At 45.7% G+C, this 20,734-nt stretch overlaps 2 protein-coding genes across 3 annotated transcripts in view; both read left to right on the top strand.

Moving 5' to 3' along the window:
• The first annotated feature begins 1,094 nt into the window (after positions 1-1,094).
• Positions 1,095-3,453, top strand: SMIM19 (small integral membrane protein 19). The gene is made up of 3 exons (XM_048942320.1): positions 1,095-1,375; positions 1,460-1,584; positions 2,590-3,453. Exons 1-3 carry the CDS (start codon positions 1,218-1,220, stop codon positions 2,652-2,654), a joined length of 348 nt encoding a protein of 115 aa, XP_048798277.1. The 5' UTR covers positions 1,095-1,217; the 3' UTR covers positions 2,655-3,453.
• An 89-nt stretch (positions 3,454-3,542) lies between these two features.
• Positions 3,543-20,734, top strand: part of SLC20A2 (solute carrier family 20 member 2) — a 57,222-nt gene continuing 40,030 nt past the window's right edge. For both annotated transcript variants that reach the window (XM_048942266.1, XM_048942265.1), the window contains exon 1: positions 3,543-3,766. The gene's annotated coding sequence lies outside the window, so the exon portion shown is untranslated. The remainder of the gene's footprint in view (positions 3,767-20,734) is intronic.

Consider the following 20,734-nt stretch of genomic DNA (forward strand, 5'->3'; position numbering starts at 1 on the left):
TCAATTTAATGACCTAGAATTATGTCTAATTGATGTCCTTCAGCTCTCCTTTCCCACACCATGGGGGGCAAGGAATTTTTCTCATGATAATAGTGTACCAGCCTTTAATTTTTAGATATTCTCATTTTTACTCATCTCCTATCCTTTTCTGCCCCTTTAATCCGTCCCATAGCATGGGAGCAGGGTGACTTGTTGCAATGGCTAGCCAAAGGATGCAGTTCCCACAGAATGCTTGGACATTTGCAAAGCAGATGCCATGTTAGCACGGTGATTAGCCCCCTCCTCAAATCAGTAATGAGCCAAGGAGAGTCCCTAGGCACAGGAGGACTTATCGTGAACGTCTGAAATAGGTTAGGTGCACCATGCCCTGAAAGTATTCTTTTTCCCTATTAACTTATATACAGCAGTGATAGCAAACAATTCCAACATAAGCACATATAACTTAAAGACATGTAAAGCAAAGGGAGATTAACCACATTTGTGATGTTTACACCAAAAGAGTTGTGAGACTGTTAAGATGTGATAAAATGAAGTATCAGGGCCAGAGCCGGCAGGGAGTGGGAGTGGGAAGGAAAAAGGACAGCACACCTGGCCTATCTTGCAGCTCAAACATAGGAAATAAACGAGCAAGAAAATTGTATGTGCGTGTGTTAGAACACCCTTTGCTTGCCTGGTTAGTCGTGTCTCAGTAAGTACTTCCTGCATTTCTAAGCTGAAGCACTCTCTCTGCACCTCCTTTTCTGCTATGTGAGAATCGAAGGTACTTGACGATCAGAGCCTTTTTCCTCTGACACTAGTCACGGCTTGAACAACCAGAATGGGTGAAGGTGCTTTTTAACTCCACACCTGCCAACCCTTCGGGGCTGCTCAAGTTCTACCCCCTACCGCCCCGTCTGCCTGCAAGCGTTTTCCCTCGGACACAGGCAGCGCAGAAGCAAACAGCGAGTTGTGTTCGCGGTGCCAGCTGCGGCAGAAAACATCTCCGAACACCACCTCTGCCTGTCTCAAGAACCACTTACAGCAAAACGAGAATGAAAGCACGCGGTGCGGGGGGAGTGGTCCCGAGATGGGAGCCGCCTCTCAGTACCCCCTCCCCAAGATGGCGGCGGGGATGCTGAGGCGGCGCTCCCCACGGCGGCCCCAGGGGCCGCGCGCCACGTCACTTCCCGCCTTCCTCGCTCGCTTCTAACGGCCGCCCCCCAGCGCCATCCTCTCCCATGGCGGCAGTGGCCGGGGGGGCGGGCGGAGGCGGTTCGGCGGCGCTGGGCGACAGCGGAGCCATCGACTACTCGGTGCACGAGGCCTGGAACGAGGCCACCAACGTGTACCTGCTGGTGGTGCTGGCCAGCCTCGCCCTGCTCGTCTATACGCGGCGGTAAGGGGGTGAGATGGAAGGGAAAGGAAGGGAAGGGGCAGCCGTGGTCGCCCCGCGCGTGACCGTGCTGCCGTGCCCCCGCAGGAACAAAAGGAGAATCCTGCGCATCTTCACTCTGCCCCCTGCAGCCGAGGCACAGCCCGAGCCCAACTTCTACAACAACATGAAGAAGATCCGCCTGCGGCAACAGCTGGAGATGTACTCCATCGGTAAGGGCAGCTCGGCCCGGCCCCGAGAGGGCTCCTGCGTGGGGCGACCCTGTAAGGCTGTCACGTGGGGCCTGGCCTGTGTGCAGGGGTTCCGCAGGAGCCCAGGGCGCTGCTGTGTGGCCTAAGGACAGCGCGAGGGAATTGCTGTCAGTGTGCAGAAGTCAAGAAGTGGATGCAGGTGTCAAACTGCACAGGACTGCCTGTGGAGTCATGAGTAATTCCACTTCTCAAGCTGAAAATAAATGAGAATTTTACTGTATCACGAAGTGTTGCCACTCCCATCTGAATGCTGAGTATCGGGATTGAGATGGGAGAGAGGCCTATGGCTCTGATATTCTGCATTCCCAGCTCAGCAAAACACCTGCATTTGCCTCACCATGTAAGCACCAGAAGATGGGCAAGGAAAACATAGTGAGCTGAAACCACCTTTTAAACTTCAAGGTTGTCAAACCAGGCCACTGCATTGTGTGCAACAAAATGGCCATACTACCTATAGAGGAATGCCAGCTGGCATTTGTTGTGTGTTGCACTGTGCACAGTGCTTTGATCTTCCTTTGTCTTGCTAACGAGGTTGCTTTTGAAGTAAATATCATTGTTAGTATGTGGCTCCTGTGCTGCAGAGACCATGGAGAGTTACTGGGTGACTAACAAGTTGCTCAGAATAGTACTTCTGAAGCCACAGTCTTTAATTGAATGTCATTTTTTTTAACAAAGGGATCTGAATGGAATGGTATTTCTTTGCCATCTATGCACTGATGTGTTGCTGTGACACTGCTGCTCAGACCTTCCAAGGCCACGTGCTAAAGGACGAGTTCTGTACGGTGACTGAGACTTCTCATGCAGCTGAACTATGAAACAACATTCTATAATCTTAGATCTCTCTTGCTTGAATCATATTTACATACTTATATAGATGTACGTGCACATATGTGTACATATAAACATATATGTTGTTAGTGTAATTTATGTTGATCAATGTTTCCTTTTTTTTTTTTTTTTTTCCAGCAAGAAAATATGAGCAGCAGCAGCCACCAAAACAGACTGAAAGTGTACAGCTGTCAGTGGAGTAAAGCCTACAGCTGTAGGAACTCAGGACTTATTTCCAGAGCTGACAGTGCCAGTTGGTGTGGAGCTATTTTCAATGCCTCTTAATCGATGCAAGGGGGAGAAGAAAGAGGTAGAGTGCTCAAAGCTCTTGATAGCTTTCTTGATAGTTTCTTGATAGCTTTTTTAGAGCCTCATGAAGTAAATGGAATGCCTTCAGAATGAGAATACCCAGCACAGGACAGAGCCACTCAAGAAGCCTCTGAAGGCAGAGAGGTGCAGTGTTGTGAGGACCTTGGAAATCAGCTCCACAAATGGTACTGTACAGGAAGTAAGGCAGTACCGGACTGCCAGGAATCTGCCTGCTTCCTTAGCCAAGCAGTGCTGAAATTCCTTAATACATTCAGTAAACGTGAGTGAGGATGCTGGCCACTCTGCCCAGAGTGGGCGGGCAGCTGAGAGCCACGGCCATGGCACTGGCTGCAGTGCAGGAACATTGTGGTCTCCCTGTCAGTTTGTACACAGTGCTGTGAACCTTTCTTGGAGGAGCTCAGAAGTACACATTGAGTTGCGGGTTCAAGTGCAGCTTATAACAAATGCTGTAACACTGTAGCAACAGGAGTTAACTACATTTGTCAACTAGTTTAAAGAACAGATTGTCTGTAAATATTTGTGTAAACAGAACCAGTACCAAAAAGCACGGTTCAGTCCGAAGGGGCCTCACACCCTTATTTTTTTTTTCAGTTCCCCACTGTAGATCATTAGATTGGTTAATTTAAAGAATATTTCAGAAATGACTTTAATAAAAGCATCTAACAATGAGTACGTATTTACTTGAGGACGTATGTGCGCGAATTTGTGGCACTGCAGCATTTGGGTAGACTGGGACAGCAGGGAGCTGGGAGCGTGTCCTAAGACTGGTGTATTTCCGTGGCTGCGGGCATCGCCTCCGCGCCGGGGGTCCGAGCTACGGCGCTGCTCGAGCCTCAGCTCCCCCTCCCCGCCGGAAGTGGCGCCCCCTCCGCATCGACCTCACTTCCTGCCGCTGCTTCCGCCTCCGGGCCGCGCCGGCTGCTGTTGGTGCCGCCGCCGCCGCTGTTGCTGCTGCTGGTGCTGCTCGCGGGGCGCCCGACGGGCGGTGAGTGGGGCCACGGCGGGGCACACGAGTGGGGCCGCCCCGCCCTCGCCCCTCCCCTCGCTGCCGGGGGAGGGGGCCGTCTCGGCGGCGGCGGCGGCGGTACACGCGGGGGGCGATTGTGAGGCGGGAAGGAGCCGCCTGAGGAGAAAGCGCGGGCTGAGGGAGGAAGAGATGGATGGATGGATGGACGGACGGATGGATGGATGGATGGATGGATGGATGGATGGGCCGCCGGGCGCGCTGCCCCGAGCCCCATCCTACCTAGGATGCTGCGGCGGCGGGAGCGCGGGGCCGGAGCTTTCCTCGTGGGCGTGTGCCGGCGTTGCTGCTGCCCTCGGCTTCGCCCGGCGCGTCAGTAAAGCAGCGTGTCAGAGTGATCCATTCTTTCCAGTTCACCGAACCCCGAACTAAAGTCTGCCTGTCTGTAGCGAATTGTTTTGCGATTTTCCACTCAGCTGAGCTGGAAGCGCCGTGGAGTGCTTGGAAAGGCAGGGCAGCTTGCAGGGCTCTGCAGCACGCACGGACCTCAGGTAGCGACGCAGGTCACCAGCTTACTCATTGAGATGAAAAAAAAAGTTTAAAGTGCAAGAAATGCAGACGCCGTAGCACTTGTTATGGGCATTGTAAGAACGTTGCTCGAACCCTTAGAAAAAGGCGGCAGTGCTTGATTTTCCTGACAGAAATGCGTCTACTGACGTTTTATGCAGCAAAGTCAAACTCTCTTCTATTGGTGGTCTAATATCTCACCCTGTAGTACACATGCCTGGGACAGAAAGTGCAGCCAGGGCAGAACTTTTCATGTGTTACCTTCGAAATTTCTGCCGTGACTTTTACCAGTTAATTCACAGTTTTGCATATGGAAATAAGTGTTTTCTTTAACTGGCAATAAAGAAATCAGTGCCTGAAAGCAAAGGCAGTGTGGACAATAGATCTTTTCTCTGTGCCCATTTACAGCAGTCAGGCTTGTAGGCATACACAGGAACCTATTCTTATGCTGAATTTTTAGGAATCTTGGTCGGGGAAAGCTTGTGACCTTTAAAAAAAAACTGTTCCAAAGTTATCTTTAGCCGTGTTCATTCTCAAGAATGCTGTACAGAGGCAAATATTTCTAGCTTAGCCAATACTCTTTAAAAAGCAGTTGCAATGTGTAGATTCAGTAGTGTCTGATTGCACAAAGCGAGGGAGGGAAGGCTTTCAGATCAGTTAAAACTTTGTGTCTGTACAGTAGCTTAAAAAAGCATTAGAGGGTTGCTGCCACATCCCACCCTGTGAGGGGGGGAGGGAGGGAGGGGGGTAGGGAGGGTGGGAAGGAGGGTGGGAGGAGTGACCAGATTTACAACACCTCCCCAGTTGGTTTAAGGTGAAATGACATTAAGATCCAACACAATCATCCATTTTACTACATAATGTTAAAAGTGTTTGCACTCGTACAGTTCTAAGTTTTGTGGCCTTGCATTACTTAATAACTTTAAGACAAAAAAAGAAAAAACAGAGGGAGAGAGAGGGGAGAGAACAGGAGAGAGAGAGAGAGAGAGAGAAATAGGGAAAGAAGTCACTGGCCTGGTTTCTGATGTTGGTCCGGGCAACGGAGTTCCTCAGTCTCTGGGAGCACTTGTCCAGAAGTCACAAATTCCAAAGTCCCCCCACAAGCTCCTCTTGGGCATCCTTTTATACACACTAGATGAGTGGGGTTTGCCATCAACAGATGGTGAGCAGACTCGAGCAGAGGAGTTTTGGACAGAGCAAGGCCATCCTATCTCCACAGATCTCCCTGCTCCGACCAAGTTTTCAGCTGTTAGCCTGCTGTCATGGCAATAGTCTTATCTCGTGAGTCTTTGGGACAACTCCAGGCATACCACAGATAAAGCATAACTTGGATGTTCTTGAGAATCTGACCGCTCTGTTCCCCCCATGGAAGCTGCTGACAGTCAGATTTCTGCAAAGGCAGTCTTCAAGTGGCATTACAACCACGACTCTGTAATTTTATGTGAAAATTACAATCTTCTGTTAAGTGGTGGGAAAGTCATTGCAGCACTCCTCACTAAAATGTGTCTGGCTAGGTTTTGCACATAGTATTGCACAGAGCTTTTCCAGTGGAACTTGATAAATCCAATGTCAAGGCTCGAGAAAGTCTTAAATTTATATAAATTATGAACGTGGCTGTGTTTAAGGCTGAAGATACTGCAGGCTCTGCAACCTGCAGTCAAAATACCTTTTGCTGTGCCACGAGTATTTTGAGTTTCAGTCCGCACTGTGTTTTGTGTCCAGCTGGTATGAACTGGCATGTGCCAGCCAGGACCAGATGGGAGCACAGCCCATAGCAGCTGCTGCATAACTCGTGGCGCTAGCAGTTACAAATTTCAGCAGTGTGGTGCTCAGGTGCTGCTTAGCCCTAAAATGTCCATTCCAAAACTGCCTGATGGGTTTGTAGTGCTGAGGGGGAAGCCTGATCTGTACCACTGACAGAAGCTCTGAAGGCAGGAGGAGATCCCAGTCCCTTCATGTGAGAACAGCATTCAGGGAAGCTTCTTCAGTGCAGGGTAATTGATTAAGAATATTCAACTCAATGATGAATCTTTCCATAATGTGTGTTTTGCATATATGATTAAGCAGTTTTGGCCAAAAGCCTGGTGACAGCACAGGGCTCTGGAATGCTTCCCTGTTGCCTGGGTAGTTTATTCATGCTAGCTTACTTCCGTGAGCATAATCACTCCTTTTAAAGTCTTCCTGAACTCAGGAGTGTTGCTACTATTGGGCAACCTGAAATTATACACGCCGCAAAGAGAAAGGTGGGTATGTCATCACTCAGCCTCTCCTGAGGAATTGAAGAGATTTTGCCCCAGCCCTAATTTCTACATAAAAGAAGTTGAGAATTGTCACTATGGCCAGTCTTCAGCAGGGAAGGAGCATCGTGTTGAACATGTCATTAATGCTGTGATGCCTCCTGCTTGTTATGCCTGAAGAGCAGCAGTGCTTGGAGGAGGCTTGCTGACAGCATGCGCTCCTCAATGACGGTGCTTACACTCAGAATTGGAAGCCATGATCAAAAGGCTTTGCCTTTTTCCTCCAAACACCTCAGCCATGGCTTAGTCACAGTGAGGATCCTGGGTGATGTAACCCTAGGTTGTTAACGCAGCTGGGCAAACAAAAAGGCAGCAGTTGATCTTGTCCTCGAGACAGGGCTGCCACTGAAGGACAGACGGTTTCTGTGCCACAGGGCCACAAGAGTGGAGGTAAGATCCTTTCCTTTGCAGCCTCATTTCTGTTGTTGTATAAGAGTTATGGGACAATGAGCAAGCTTCTTGTACCCTAACAAGTTCCATCTGACATCAGTCTCAGCGAGGGCAGTGGGTCTCCTGTCAGGTGAGGAGTCTGGTACTGAATATGACAGAGACACTGATGGCAGAACACCTCAAAAATGTTGTGAATGTCCAGTGAGAAATCTGGAAATCGTGGCTGCTTTTTCTGCAAAAGAAGATGAGAAGTGAGAAAAAAACAATTGTGCTAAGAGCAAAAGGCTTATTTGACTAATTTTTTTTAATTATTTTTTTACCGTAAAAGCCAAAAAGACATCAGTAAAATGCATCAGAGCTATGCTGTCTCCATGAGTTCTGTTTACAAGGACAGGGCAAATAACCTTTTCTTCTTTAGAGTGGAAGCTCTTTGCCTGATTTTTTTGCAAGGGACGTCTAAACTTTGGGTGTTACTTTAATAAAAATAATCCCTGATCTTTTAATGGAATTGCTTAAACTCTGGGCGTTACTTTAATAAAAATAACTCCAAACTCCAAGATTAACAGAATTGTTAAAAAGAGTTAGTTCTCAATGAGAAAAAAAAACAATCTGAATTTGGAATTTCTGAACCAAGCCCTTGAAAGCAATTTGTGGCAAAACTCCAGGGGAACTAAAAAAAAAAAAAAACAAACAAAACCTCATTTATATAAAATAACTATATGTCTTTATTCTTTGTTATAGCCATACTGCTTTGTAATGTGGTTATCCCCTTGCAGAGCCCTAGATATGGGGTGTTTTAAGAGGACTGGGTTTAATTTTAGTCTAACGGTAACATGAATTGGAAATCCTCAAAGGGGCTGCTCAATTTAGGGATTTGCAGAAACTGGAGTCGGAGAAAATACAGTTCAGTTGTGCAGATCAATAAAAACTTAGCTCCCAAATCCACGAAGGAGTAGTTCCCTTCAGTTTCCATCAGACTGTTGGACTTCCATGTGCAGTATATGTCCCACAATATGTAAAAGACACACATGGATACATAGTTTGCCACGGAGAGAGACCACAGTTTGGCCGAGATTACAGAAACATTTGTCTTTATTATAGCAGAAGAGAATGTATTTTGAAAAGACCTGGCCAGCAGGAGGGCTGTATCACTTTCCAAAATATCCTCCGGCTCATCCTGAGAACATAGCTGGTAACGTGCTCTTGACTGACGGCATAGGGTGTGAAGCATAAATTCCTGAGCAGGAAAGATGTATGTTGGTTGTGCAATGGGAGACTCCATGTGATCTCGTTATTTATGGCACTTCTCTCAGATGTCTTTTCTGTGAACAGAGCAGCTGCTGTCAACTTAACCTGGCACAGAGTACTGGGTACGTTTGAGCTACCCTATTTTACCATTGCTCAGGTCATGCTGTGCGCCTGTGAGCAGTGTCAGAAACAGCTTGTGTGACACTGGTTGTCCAAACAGTACGTTTTGAGGAGCCCTTCTACTGGCTGATGGAATTTTGGAAGGAAAAAAAGTGAGACTGTTCTCTTCCATAGCTTCGGCTGGTGGATGTCAGGCAGCGCTGTAGTGTCAGGCATCCCATTTCCTTATACTGCAGTATCAAAGAGAAGGTGGGCAGGAGGATGCCTTGCTTTTTCTTTGCACGGAGAAAGCTGGGAGGACGAAGGCAGTGGCCCAGGTTTTTCCAGTTTCATCTCTTTTCTTTGTGATCGTCTCAATAAATGACTGCAACCATTGTTAGTAGGAACTTTCCCTCCCCATTGTATTGCATTTGGTATGTGACAGCACCATTGCTAAATAGATCCAAATCTACAGTCAGATAAGGCTTGGAATTACTCATGTTCTTTGTACAACTAAATAACTGAGTTCACATGATCTGTGAGTGGCCAGCACATTTTTTTTCTTAGGCAAAGTATGTACTGCTTGTATTACAAATTTATTTAAAGCTATTTTTAGCTCAACAGATTGAGTATTCTAGCAGCCAAAAATACCTTTGTTGAGTCCATTAAAAGATTTCCTTACCCAAACTGTGCTTTTGAATGTGACAAGTGGAAAGTATCAGATCTTTTTCATTTTAAATTCAGTAATGATTCAAAAGCAGTAAAAGGTATCCCAGATTGCTTTTGCCACTGTTGATGGGAGAACTGTTTTCTGTCATTATTGCCTTCCCTAGGCAGAGGGGAAAATACTCTGCCCGAGTTAGAAGCCTTGTGGGAGGAGCCTCAAGAAATCAGTTGAGGAAAATCTGTCTGGATCAAGGTATTCCCTGAGAATGAGTGGGTGGCATAGCCATCCCCAGTTTGCAGGTAAAAATGTGGATACAGATACAAAGATTTATTGAAAGGAAAGCCCTTTTCAGACTCTGCAGAGAGGAAATGGAAGTTCAGGTCTTTGCAGCCCCAGTAAGGCTTTTGTAGACTCCCCCTTATGTTTCCTCCATCTAGAAACATAAAGATTCAGTGGGGTTTTAAGAATGAGATGTAATTCTCTTGTAGGTGGCAGATCGACTAAGGCAGGTTGTCCTGGGCAGTGGTGTGTTACCAGATCTTTGCCCTCTCTTTTTCCCAATAACAAGCTGGAGGATAGAGCACAGCACTGCAGGAATAGTCTTGGAGGTGCTGGTGGATGGCAAGCTGGACATGAGCCATCAGTGTGGCCTCACAGCCCAGAAAGCCAACTGTACCTGGTCTGCATCCAAAGAAACATGGTCAGCAGGTCGGGGAGGTGATCCTGTCCCTCTACTCTGCACTGGTGAGACCTCATCTGAGTTCTGCGTGCAGATGTGGAGTCCTCAGTACAGGAGAGACAAAGGCCTGATGGAGAGCATCCAGAGGAGGGCCACAGAAATGATCCAAGGGATGGAGCACCTCTCCTGTGAGACCAGGCTGAGAGAGCTGGGGCTGTTCAGACTACAGAAGAGAAGTTTCTGTGGAGACCTGAGAGCGGCCTTTCAGTATCTAGAGGAGGGCTACAAGAAGGAAGGGGATAGTCTCTTTAGCAGGGTCTGTTGTGATAGGACAAGGCGAAATGGTCTCAAGTGAAAAGAGATTTAGGTTGGATATGAGGAGGGTGGTTTTTTGCAGTAAGGGTAGTGAAGCAGTGGAACAGCTTGCCCAGTGAGAGATGGTGGATGCCCTATCTGTGGAGACACTCAAGGCCAGGCTGGACCAAGCTCTGAGCAGCTGACCTAGCTGTACGTATCTGTGTTCATCGCATTGGGCTAGGTGACCTTCAAAGGTCCTTTCTGACTCAAGCGGTACTTTGATTCTAACTTAAAGTGAGGGAGGAGGGAGAGAATAAGAGTAGCCCCCCCTGCCCCCCTTCTGTGTGAACCTGAGACTACCAGACTCTCTCTCTCTCTCTTTTGACACATGACAGGAGTATAATTCCCCTGAGTTTTCAGTAAATGTGTTATTTATTTGAATCCCTCGAGTAATTGTCATTACTTCTGGTTACTGCACAGAGAATTAAAAGGTTAACCTCACCTTGGCCCACCAAGTGGGACAGAACATAAGGCAGTGCTCTGGAACTTGTGGCTGGGACCACAGTGTAAGTGGCTTGCCTGAGAGACCACTGTGCAAGAACTTGGTTCAATCTTTACAGATGTATTGTAGAACAGGAAAACATTCATGAGCTCTGGAAAGAAATATTAAGATTGTTGCTCTGGAGCAGAATCCCTAACGTTGCTACATAGCCATTAAACATCATGGGGAAGTCATTGAGGAGCATATGCTGATTGGAGTCAACAAAATCGCAAGTCTCACATGGTAGAAAAGCTGCATGGGACTGTATTATTCAGTGAGCTGACAGTTGGCAAAGTGGTGCACCTACCAGTTGTGTTAGCACTGTTTTCATCATTAAAGAGCTCCATCTGTTTATGGACCTTACATTAAGGGTGGGGCAGGAGTTGTCTCTTGACTGGTTCCATGCCTGAAGATCTCGCTAAAAAGGAAGAAATGTTGTAATTTTCGTTTTGCTCGAGGGCAAGAAGTGTTCACTTGACATAATTCACTAGTTCTACGCCCATAATCAAAGCACATGTGGTAAAACAGTGCTAGGTATGCGGCGTTTCTCACAGATGCTGTAACAATTCTTTGATCTCTTTGAAGGGCCGTGAGGTATTCCAGTGAGATATCATCCAGTCCTGCTCCTTCTCTCCTAAGGACTTAGGGGTTACAATTCTTTGGCCTGGAGTGCAAAGTTTCAGCTCCAGGAGCTGCGAGAGGAAGACTGTGTTTTGGGGAATAGAGAGGATCCAGAACCCTCAAGGTTGTTTCAGTGTTCTCCCTTCCCTGTCTGCTGCTTCTGTATGTAGTTCTATTTTTTTTATTTTTATTTTTATTTTTTGTCACCAAACTTCTGTTGAATTAAGGTGTGGCTTTATACCTTGATGCCCTCTGCAAGTGTTGTGCTAGAAGCGGCAGTGACCAATTGCACTGGAGCTTCAGCTACAGCTCAGCCTAAGAGTTTTCATGAGTACGTCATCAGCTCATCTGTAAGCAGCAGCAAAGGGTGAAGTTACTGCACACAGGAACCTCTGGCCCACAGGGACGCTGTTCAAGAGCACTGTGGGCTGGGCTGAACTCAGCTGGACACCATTCTTTTTTCAGGCATGGAGATGGGAGGGGAGCTCTTTGCTCAGAGGGAGAGGTTCCTGTATGACCTTCAAAACCGAGCATGTTGTGCTGCTTCTTTGTTCTTTTAGATGTAAATTTCTCGGAATCTCAAGGGAGTTTGAAGAACGTGGTAGCAGGCAAAGCAGTTTGCTTCTAAAGGTGGTAGGACTTAAATAGAAAAGATCAGAAAAGTGAATCTGTCAGATCTGGAATTGGGTAGGGGCTGGTGAAATTTTGATGGAGCTGCCGACTTCCAGCAGATCCCAGAAACTCTGGTTGTAGAAATATTGCTGGCTAATAAAGTTGCTAAATTATGGCTTTAAAGGCCCTCGGATCATGTTTCTGATCTACCAGAAAGCAGTGTGGCATGGTAGGTTATGGTGCAAGCCAGCTGGAACCAAAGGAAGGGGAAGAGGTGGTTAATAGTTCCCACAGTGCAAGAACAAAGGGATGTTAAATGAAATAGAAAATAAGTACATTTGAAACCTCATATAATTATGCCACATGATATTACTGAGGCCAAAAGTTTAGTCAGATTCCAAGCAGACCTGAATGTTTATATATATATAATGATAATATCCAGAGTAGCAGTAAATAAGATTAAAAATAAATTAGGGCTATAAACCTTCATGCTAATTGATGAGGTCAGGAAGGAATTTCCCCTCCGGGTGAATCACATCATTGTTCACTCTGCAACCTTCTCCACCTTCTGAAGCATCTGGTCCCGATCAGGGTAGGCAGAACTCTCAGGCAGATGGACCAGAAATCTGACCTGTCTTGGCAGTTTGCAGCGCGCCCACCCTGGGCAGGATTCTCTCGGAAAGGATTGAGAGGCTTTTTTTTTTTTAAGGGATTCCTTGGCTCATCTATACTGCAGTGTGCATCTGCTTTCCTTGGTGAAAGGTGACAACTATTGACCAAATGTCTTTACGAAAGTGAGAGCACTGGCTGCTAACACGTCAGCTGCTCTGTGAGCAGCTCAGCTAAGAAGGTGAGTTTCCTGCAGCTTCCCAGTTTTGGTAGCACTGCAGTAGCTGAAGCACATTTCTTTCCATTACCAGCAGGATGGTGTCTGAGAGACCAAGCACCACGTTGTGCTTTGTCAGTGTTTTAAGGAAAACGCTGTGCTTGCCCATGTTTGTGAAGCAGCTCATCGCTTGGGGGCTGCATCCCTTGGTTACTCTGCAAGTCGGTTGTTGCAGGGAGCACCTGTGAAATCTGTGTCCTTTTCCATCAGACGGGGTTGCAGTGGCCATGTCTGTGCATTAGACAGTCGGCACGGTTATGTAAGTGCTGTTTCCTGGGGAAATGAGGGAAAACACCAGTCCTGCAAGCAAGTTGTTGTGGAATGTTTTTCCCCTCAAAGAAATCAATTACGTGAACAGTTACACTGCATCTTTGAGGCGCATATGCCTTTAAAGCAAGTGCTGTCTAATCTAAACATTTTCCCCAAGGTATAAGGGGAAAGCTTCCTTGCCAAAGTATGGTAATTGAGTTAACAGCCCGTGGGGTTTCTGTGTTTTGTTATTGAGCTACAAAATTCTGCTGGTGTTGTATGCTATGAAGATCAAAGTTAGAAGGCGCAGCCTGCCAGCAAGTTGTCTCTTCAAAAGAAAAATGAAAAGTTTTTCAGTTGTTTGAGGCATTCAGGTGACGGCTGGCATCAGATCTTTTTGACATCAGGTTCAGCTGCAAATATTCGTCTTTTTCTGCAGTTCTCTGTGGGAAGGCAACAATGAGGAGCGCGGATGTCTTGTAATCTCTACTGTGCATATGCTGAGTGTAGACATCTGATTAATGAGTGAGGATGTTGTTAATAATTGAATTAATTGTTGCCAGATCATTTCTGGCTCTCACAAATAACGTGGAGTTACGGTGATTACAAAACAGTGAAATTGCAGTTTCTGTATCTTGCATACAGTGATCATCATGATAAAAGATGGAGGATTACAGCAATATACAATAATTGGATGGTTATCTGGGCATGTTCTCAGTGCTGGGGCTGCCTCTGCTTTTATACTCTGAGCTCCTGAAACCCGTGGTAGTTGGATTCCCTAAGACCAGCAGCCATACAATTGAGGCATGGGCTTCAGAACTGTTTACCTTGTAAGCACTTTTGAAGGAAAGGACTTCTTCAAGAGCTCAGAAATAGGTGAATGTATGTTTTTCTTTGACATGTAATTGCTGCAGAGCACATACGTTTCTGCCCAGTTACTTGTCAGCTATCACTCTTACGATATCCAAAGCATTGACAGAGGGGTTTCTTTGTCCAAGGCAAAGTTATCTTCTCTACTGCAGTGTGCGAGAGGCAAAGCTAAGCCTTTTGGTGCTGCTGTCTCTAAAGATGTCCCTGCTTGCTAGCTGAAGAGAACCAACCCCACTGTGGATTAGCAATGCTGATGAAGGGCAGTGCTGTCTTTCCAAGCAAAGTGAGCCAGGTGTATGGGGAGTGCGGCTGCCAAGGGCTTTTGTAGAAGAAAGGAGAGTTTCAAACAAAGGTGGAGTTCTGAACATTTGAGATAGGAACTGAAAGAAGTGGGCACTGCTCTGCCCTTGCTTGGAGGAAATTTGGGTGCTCATGTTTTCTTAAATACAGCCTTAAACATAATGGGCAAGGATGAAATTGGTTTTGTGCTTTTGTCTGATGGAGAGCTGGCTTGCAGGCTGCCTTTGGTGACCTTCCCTTCTGATGCCCTTGGTCAGCATTTGGTGAGGTCACAAGGCGGGCGGAGGGCTTGGGCAGCTTGTTCAGGCATGAGTTGGCCGCGTCGCCCTGTTGGCCTTGATCACCTCATCCTGCTGCCTGCCTTTGTGCTATTGGCTCTGAGCAGTGCTATTGGCTCTGGGCCCACCTGGTCCCAAGCTTTAGGTGACTGCAAGCCCACGGAATGAAGTGCACAGGGTAACAGCCAGGCAAGTCCACCCCACCCCAAAGCTTGGGAATATTGTTCTGGGGACAAATATATGCTGGAAATAACCGAGGCTTTACTGAGACCTCTGTCACTGTTAGTAGCAGTGCTCCACTAGCTGAGAAGTGTGTAAAGAAAACCAAACATCGAGTGGCTTTAGAAGCAGTTGGGGAAGTAAAGTCTGTGACATCAATTGTGGGCTGTACCGCTACTTCCTTGGGCAAAGGCAGCTTCCTGGGTAAAGACAGCTCACACTGTGCTCGTTGCAGGTAGGGCAGCAGATGGGTCAGCAGGTACTGGCAGCAGAGCCGCCTGCTGCAGACGAGTTTGGCAGGCTTGGCACCTGAGGAGGTTTCCCACAGTATGTAAGACTGGCACAGGATTTCTTCTGCTCGTCGTGATAGGAGCAGAGACGTGGATGAGGAGGTGTCACTGGTTATGCCGATGGTGGCACTGGGTGCTTACACACCTGGTTTGGTGGTACTTTAGCAAAAGGAACTCTTATTTCCTAAAAGGAACTTGAGTGAAAGTTGTGATTTTATTAAAGACACAGAGGCATATTATTATTCATCTTTCCTTGCTTCATCCCTGTGATGTTTCCTGTTTTGCTTCTTGAGATACAGGTGTCATGATGAGGAGCTTCTCAGAAACAGAAGTGGATGATGATGAGTGGAGATGAAGAAATCATACATTTAAGAAGTTGGCTCAAGTTTCCGTTACAGGCATGGAAAGTTTCTGAGACCAAGCCATGCGAGAAGAACATGAGTAAAGAAGAGGGAGATGTAGACCCAGACTTGCTAGAAGGGATTGCAGGATTGAGAGGACGCTGCACAAACATCACGTAGTTTGCTTGCTTATTCGTTCACCTGCACCCCTGGATTGTAATACCTTGCTTGCATATCTGCTTGGAAGTTGAAAAATCCCCTCACATCTGTGTCTTTAATATAATCATGGCTTCAAGCTTGTTTTAGGAAGAGCATAACTTATATCACTGTGGTTTTATCTGTGGATTAGATGGCTGCCACTTTGTACTTTAAATCAATTTCATTTTTCTGTCAAAACATGTTGAATAGGGAGAAGATCAGACGCAGCAGTTACAGAACAGGAGATCCGGGGTCTTGCTTGCATTTAATTAACAGCCTTTGCCTGTAAGTGTGACAGGTGCTTAGGTCAAAGCAAAAAAAGACTGCTGTCCCTCTGATTTGAGTAACCTCATAATGCATTGTTGTTATGCTATCCATAGACAGATGTAATCAAATATTAATCAGTTCAGTCTATTTGGCTGTTGCTCCCGAAAATGTTCCAGATAGAGAAGGCATTTTGTCAGAGCTGTGGGGTGTTCAGTGCAGATTTCTTACAGCTGAGTTGAGAGAGCTGTTTACAGAGGTAGTTACTTGAACATCTTGGCTGTTACTGGAAGTACCTCCAAGGAAATACTAGCCCAGCTGTTCTGCATATTGTTGTAAGACCGATTCAATGTTATTAAGATTTTAACATTTATGTATTGAAACTTTTAACATTAAGTGTAACTTTCAGTGTTGAGCAGTGCTGCTGGTAGAGGCATCCTTGCTTTTAATGTGAAGTCTAATCTGGCCTTTTATCCTTAATAAGAGGCTACGGTTATTTTTGCACACTGGCTGAATATTTGGCCTTCAAGAGTATACAATTACTTAGAAGAGTAAAAGCAGTTGCTAAAGGACTGTTTTTCTAATGAAAATAGTTTGAAATCATGTAATTTTAGTTGCTTCAGAATGGATGTGATTAGTGTGTTGGAAACAGTTTCACAGTGGATATAAAGGGAACGGTTGAGAGACAGTGGCTGAGAATGTGTCCAGCTATTTTTACAGCTAACTGTTGTATTGTAACACTGGGTTCTTTTTTCAATCTTTTTCCTTAGATATTTCCGTATAATTGAACAGCTGAATTATACAGAGATAAAAAAGCCATTTGCACTTTTTAATATTTATATTTTAAAATAGGTGTTATTGTACTAATTGATAAGTGAATCACAATGACTGTGAGAAAATCCTGGCCTATAGTATTACTTTGATAGAAAATTTAATATGGGATAGTATTGTCTGTATGATATTAAAATGTTCTCATGGATTTTTAGCTGCTGAAACTGGAATCAATAAACTTCAGTGTCTGTTGCTGCAAGCAAACAAGCAAACCTGAACATTGCTCTTTTCTTTGTATCACCTCTCACTCTGTGCAGCTGGTGTTTCCCCAGCATTGCTCCTTGCCTCGTGTACGTCTTGTTGGTCCACCCGGGAGGCACTCAGCCAGGAAGGCTTGCTGTGCCTCTGAGTTTGTGCAGTGAAATTCTCTACGTTTTCTGAGTAAGTCCTTTTGAACCCCAGGCAGCAGAGAAGCCCAGGGTTGGTAGATGAGCTGATGGGACTGCTTGGAATTTTTAAAAATTTTGAAAGCATTTGTCAGCAACTGACAATTTTTTTTTGAAGTAGATAAGTAACAGCCTTCTGCATACCTGAATTTCACGTTAGATTAGTGACACCGTCCTTCAAAATTGAATGTACACGACTGAAAAGTAGGGTCTGCGTTCTGGATTGCTTTGGAGAATGGAAAATTATTCTTTTCCTCAGTTGAGAAATTTTAAAACTCGAAAAGATCGTGTTTATTTTAAAACCCTGCTTGGTCAGATTTGAAGGAAAAAGAAACTTGCAATATAATTTAAATGTAATTTCTTTAGCTACTTGTATTACAAGAAGTGACTGAAAGGAGTTCACATAACAGAATTTTTAAAGAAGACAGAAACTGAATTGCAGGAAGCAATTGGTTAAACACTTGGAGAAAGCGTTGATTGAAATATTAAACCCATTTTGGGAGTAATGTATTCCACAGTTTCAGAGCAACTTCTTTTTTTTCGCGTAATTGTGTTAATCAGATTCACTTCAATGCACAGTTAATTCAAAGCTGAGGAACTGACTGACAGTCGTAAGAATGGCGTGATTAATTTTCCCTTTTCAATTTCTGTGTAGAACAGATATGAAAGGAAATGCCTTCTGTGACTGCTGGAGATCTCAGTGACCAGAAACAACCAGTTGTTTATTAATGGTAGATTATTTGTGTAATGATTTTCTTTTAGTGTTTTTAATTTTTTTTCTTTTTTCCTGATCTTCATTTTGAAGATAACGATGTGTCGTCTTTACACTGAGAGTGACAGAGCCCAGGAGCAGGTTGTCCTGAGAGGTTGTGGAGTCTCTGTTTGGAGATATTCAAGACCAATATGGACACCTACCTGTGTGACCTACTGTAGGGAACCTGCATTAGCAGGGAGAATGGGCTCAATGATCTCTAGAGGTCCCCTGCAAACACTGCCATTCTCTGATTCTGAGTCGTTTTTCCTTATCCATACCATGGAGGAAACAGTAGTCTCTTCCAAGTCCTGCAAGAACTGTGCTCCACGCTTGCACCTGTGCTCCAGAGGACCCTCTTCGCTTGATGTTGTCATACCTGGCTACTGTAGACTTTTTTTATTTCTTTTTTGCATTCTTCTTTGAACAGGGCTGTGCTGAGGTGCTTATTCCTCACACTGGGCAGATTAAGAAACTCTATCCAAGCTGTAGTGGGCACAGCAGAGCCCTAGCGTAGCTGTGTTTGATTTTTGCCTTTCTCCATTAAGGCAAGAGGAGAGGAATGTTTCTTTTCTATACCCTTTGCTATTACTTACCTCTCAGCTGCATCCATGCTGTCTTTCCTCCTTCAGGCAGCCATTGAGGTGCTGTAATGCATCATTATCACCATCACAGCTTAGCTATAAACACCTTTTTAAGAGGATAAGGCATACCAGTCACTGGCACTGTTTGCTGGTGCTATGTACTCAAGGAAATATCTCCTACTACCTTAATGACTTTCTCTTCTCTTTATAGCTTGTATGTCAGCAAGTGGAGAAATTTTAGCCGTTCGAGCTCTTGCTGCAGACGAATGCACTTGACAGTTCACTGGAGGCAGCACGTGTCCCATTATGCTGCCCGTGCCTTTAGAACCCTTCCATGTTCTCCACTGAGACATGGGCTCTGGACTGCCAAAGTAGAAACACTGATGTTACCAGGGCTTGCTTTCAGGTTAAAAGAACCCCAGATAAAACACAGAGTCATCTCTTCATCAGCAGTCACTCATCTGAGGGGATATTCTTGATAACAAGGTCTGTGACCAACTCCCTACATTAATCTTGTTTGTATATCAACTTTTCCCAAGGTTTTCAGAGCTTGGTCTAGCACCGGAGAAACACTAAGGTGGAGACTGGCTCTTTGCAGAGAATTAAGCCTGGTTTTGCTTGACCTACTTCACAGCACATGCCCTCAGTAAGTCCCTCTTGCAGATGTTTGCCAAGCCATGCACCCAATCGTGGGACATTCTTTGGCATGTCACATCGGCAGTGATTTAGTTACCAGCCAGTGTGACAGGTCTGTCAGCCGCCTGTTTGCTCCAGCAGCACCACCAGCTTACAGTGAAGCAACGTGTTAACTCTTTCTTATAGTTGGACCGCAAGGATCCTGTCTCACCACTGTGCTCCCCATGTCTGTAGCAGTGAAGACTGTAGGAGGTAGAAGTGGACCACTACACAGACTCTGAAGAACAGCAGCTATTGATCTTTGAGGGCAACCAGACCTATTGGGTGGCAGGTGCTGTTCTTCATATGGTCAGCATGTACTGGAGAGTGTGAAGAGGGAGCTCTTTCTGGTGACAGAAGTGGCTTGGACCTTTCTCCAGACAGTATTAAAGCCTGTGTATGTCATTACCGGGCTCCTAGGTGTCATAGCTGGCTACTGTTGGCTACGGCTAATGAAGCCGTAGCCACAGCTTTCGGTGGCTGCATCAGTGTTGCCACCTTTATAATTTCATCACTGGTCCTTTCCTGCTTTTAGCAGTCAGCTAGCTCACTTCAGCAGTGCCTGATCTTCTGTCATGGTGGATATGCTGGTTTTGGAGGATGCCAGCGTGAGCCACACAGGATGCTTGAATGTGTTGATAACTGCTTACTCATTCCGCCTCCCTTTTGAGAGAGAGGTTCACTGGCTTCAGGAGAGCCCTAGAGTTCTCTTGTAGCTTAGTGGGAGAAGACATCACAGCAGTCACGTGAGAGCCCAAACAAAATGAGAATGGCAGTTAATTTGGGGGATTGAGGTGTCATATTTCCTTTATATGAAAATTCCCATTATTGAATTCTGGCAACCTCATTCTGGCTTTTTACTAAGGAGATCTTTGCATAAGCCTTTGAATTTGTAAAACATTGAATTTCCAAATTGCCTTTAACGTTTTACAGCCAATTTTTGTGTTCCACATGTAGTTAATGTAGGTTGATCAGTAGTTTGGAATAATGCTACTTGAATTGTCAGCAGCAGCCAGGGTTTTTAGAAGTGCTTTGCCTATGTTGGTTGCTTACTTTAGAGGTGGGGCTCGGGAGGGAAGATAGTTGATAAAGTCCCAGGAGACGCAGGGCAGCGGTTCTCCCATTCCTTTGCACTTAATATGAATGTTGTAAGCCCAGCCTCAGTGAATCAGCCATAGTTGGGGTGATACAAGTCCATTTGGTTCCTGGCATTAACTGGAGCAGTGCTCAAATCAGCACTGACCAAAGCCTTGATTCTCCAGAATGGTTTTGCTGCCTTTGAAGTCCTGCTGGCTCAGCATGAGCTTGTTCTGTGTCAGGCACTGGAATCAGGCTCACTCTCTCAGCCTCTGTCGTCCTCCAGGCCAGGCTTGGCCTCCAGCAGTTCCAGCTGTGGCTTCCTCCTTTCCATTTTCCCAGGGCTTACTTGCTCAAAAGATGATGGTTGGCTACAAGTGGAGTCACACTGCAGTATGGCAGCTCTCCCTGCATGCTAATGTAAGTACAGCAAGTTCACCTCGGCCATTGGGAATGGAAGTCTCCTCGTTGGGATGGCCTGTCCAGCCTGGGAGATCAAGGGCTTGCTGGAAAAATGTTTCACATGGCAGTGTGACAGAATTTGGAGTTGATAAAAAAAGACCCCCTGAATTTTTTGCTTTCTCAGAGCAAAAAGCGCAATCCATCCCTGAAAGTCTACCAGCTTTTTAATTTTTATGTCCATAATATTGGACTTTACAGACAGTCCTGAGATTGTTTGAGGTGGTTGAGTGAAATACAGATATATCTCTTTCTATTTGGAAATTATCCTGATAGATTACAGAATGTGTTGGAGCTTGACACCCAAAATGCA

Source organism: Lagopus muta, chromosome 4 (assembly GCF_023343835.1).
Source record: "Lagopus muta isolate bLagMut1 chromosome 4, bLagMut1 primary, whole genome shotgun sequence".
Lineage (NCBI taxonomy): Eukaryota > Metazoa > Chordata > Aves > Galliformes > Phasianidae > Lagopus > Lagopus muta.

Excerpts from the sequence above, each read along its gene's own strand:
- SMIM19 (XM_048942320.1), top strand. The coding sequence starts at position 1,218 with ATGGCGGCAGTGGCCGGGGGGGCGGGCGGAGGCGGTTCGGCGGCGCTG. Across the intron at positions 1,376-1,459 it reads CTGCTCGTCTATACGCGGCG|GAACAAAAGGAGAATCCTGC; the intron begins GTAAGGGGGTGA and ends GTGCCCCCGCAG. Across the intron at positions 1,585-2,589 it reads GCTGGAGATGTACTCCATCG|CAAGAAAATATGAGCAGCAG; the intron begins GTAAGGGCAGCT and ends TTTTTTTTCCAG.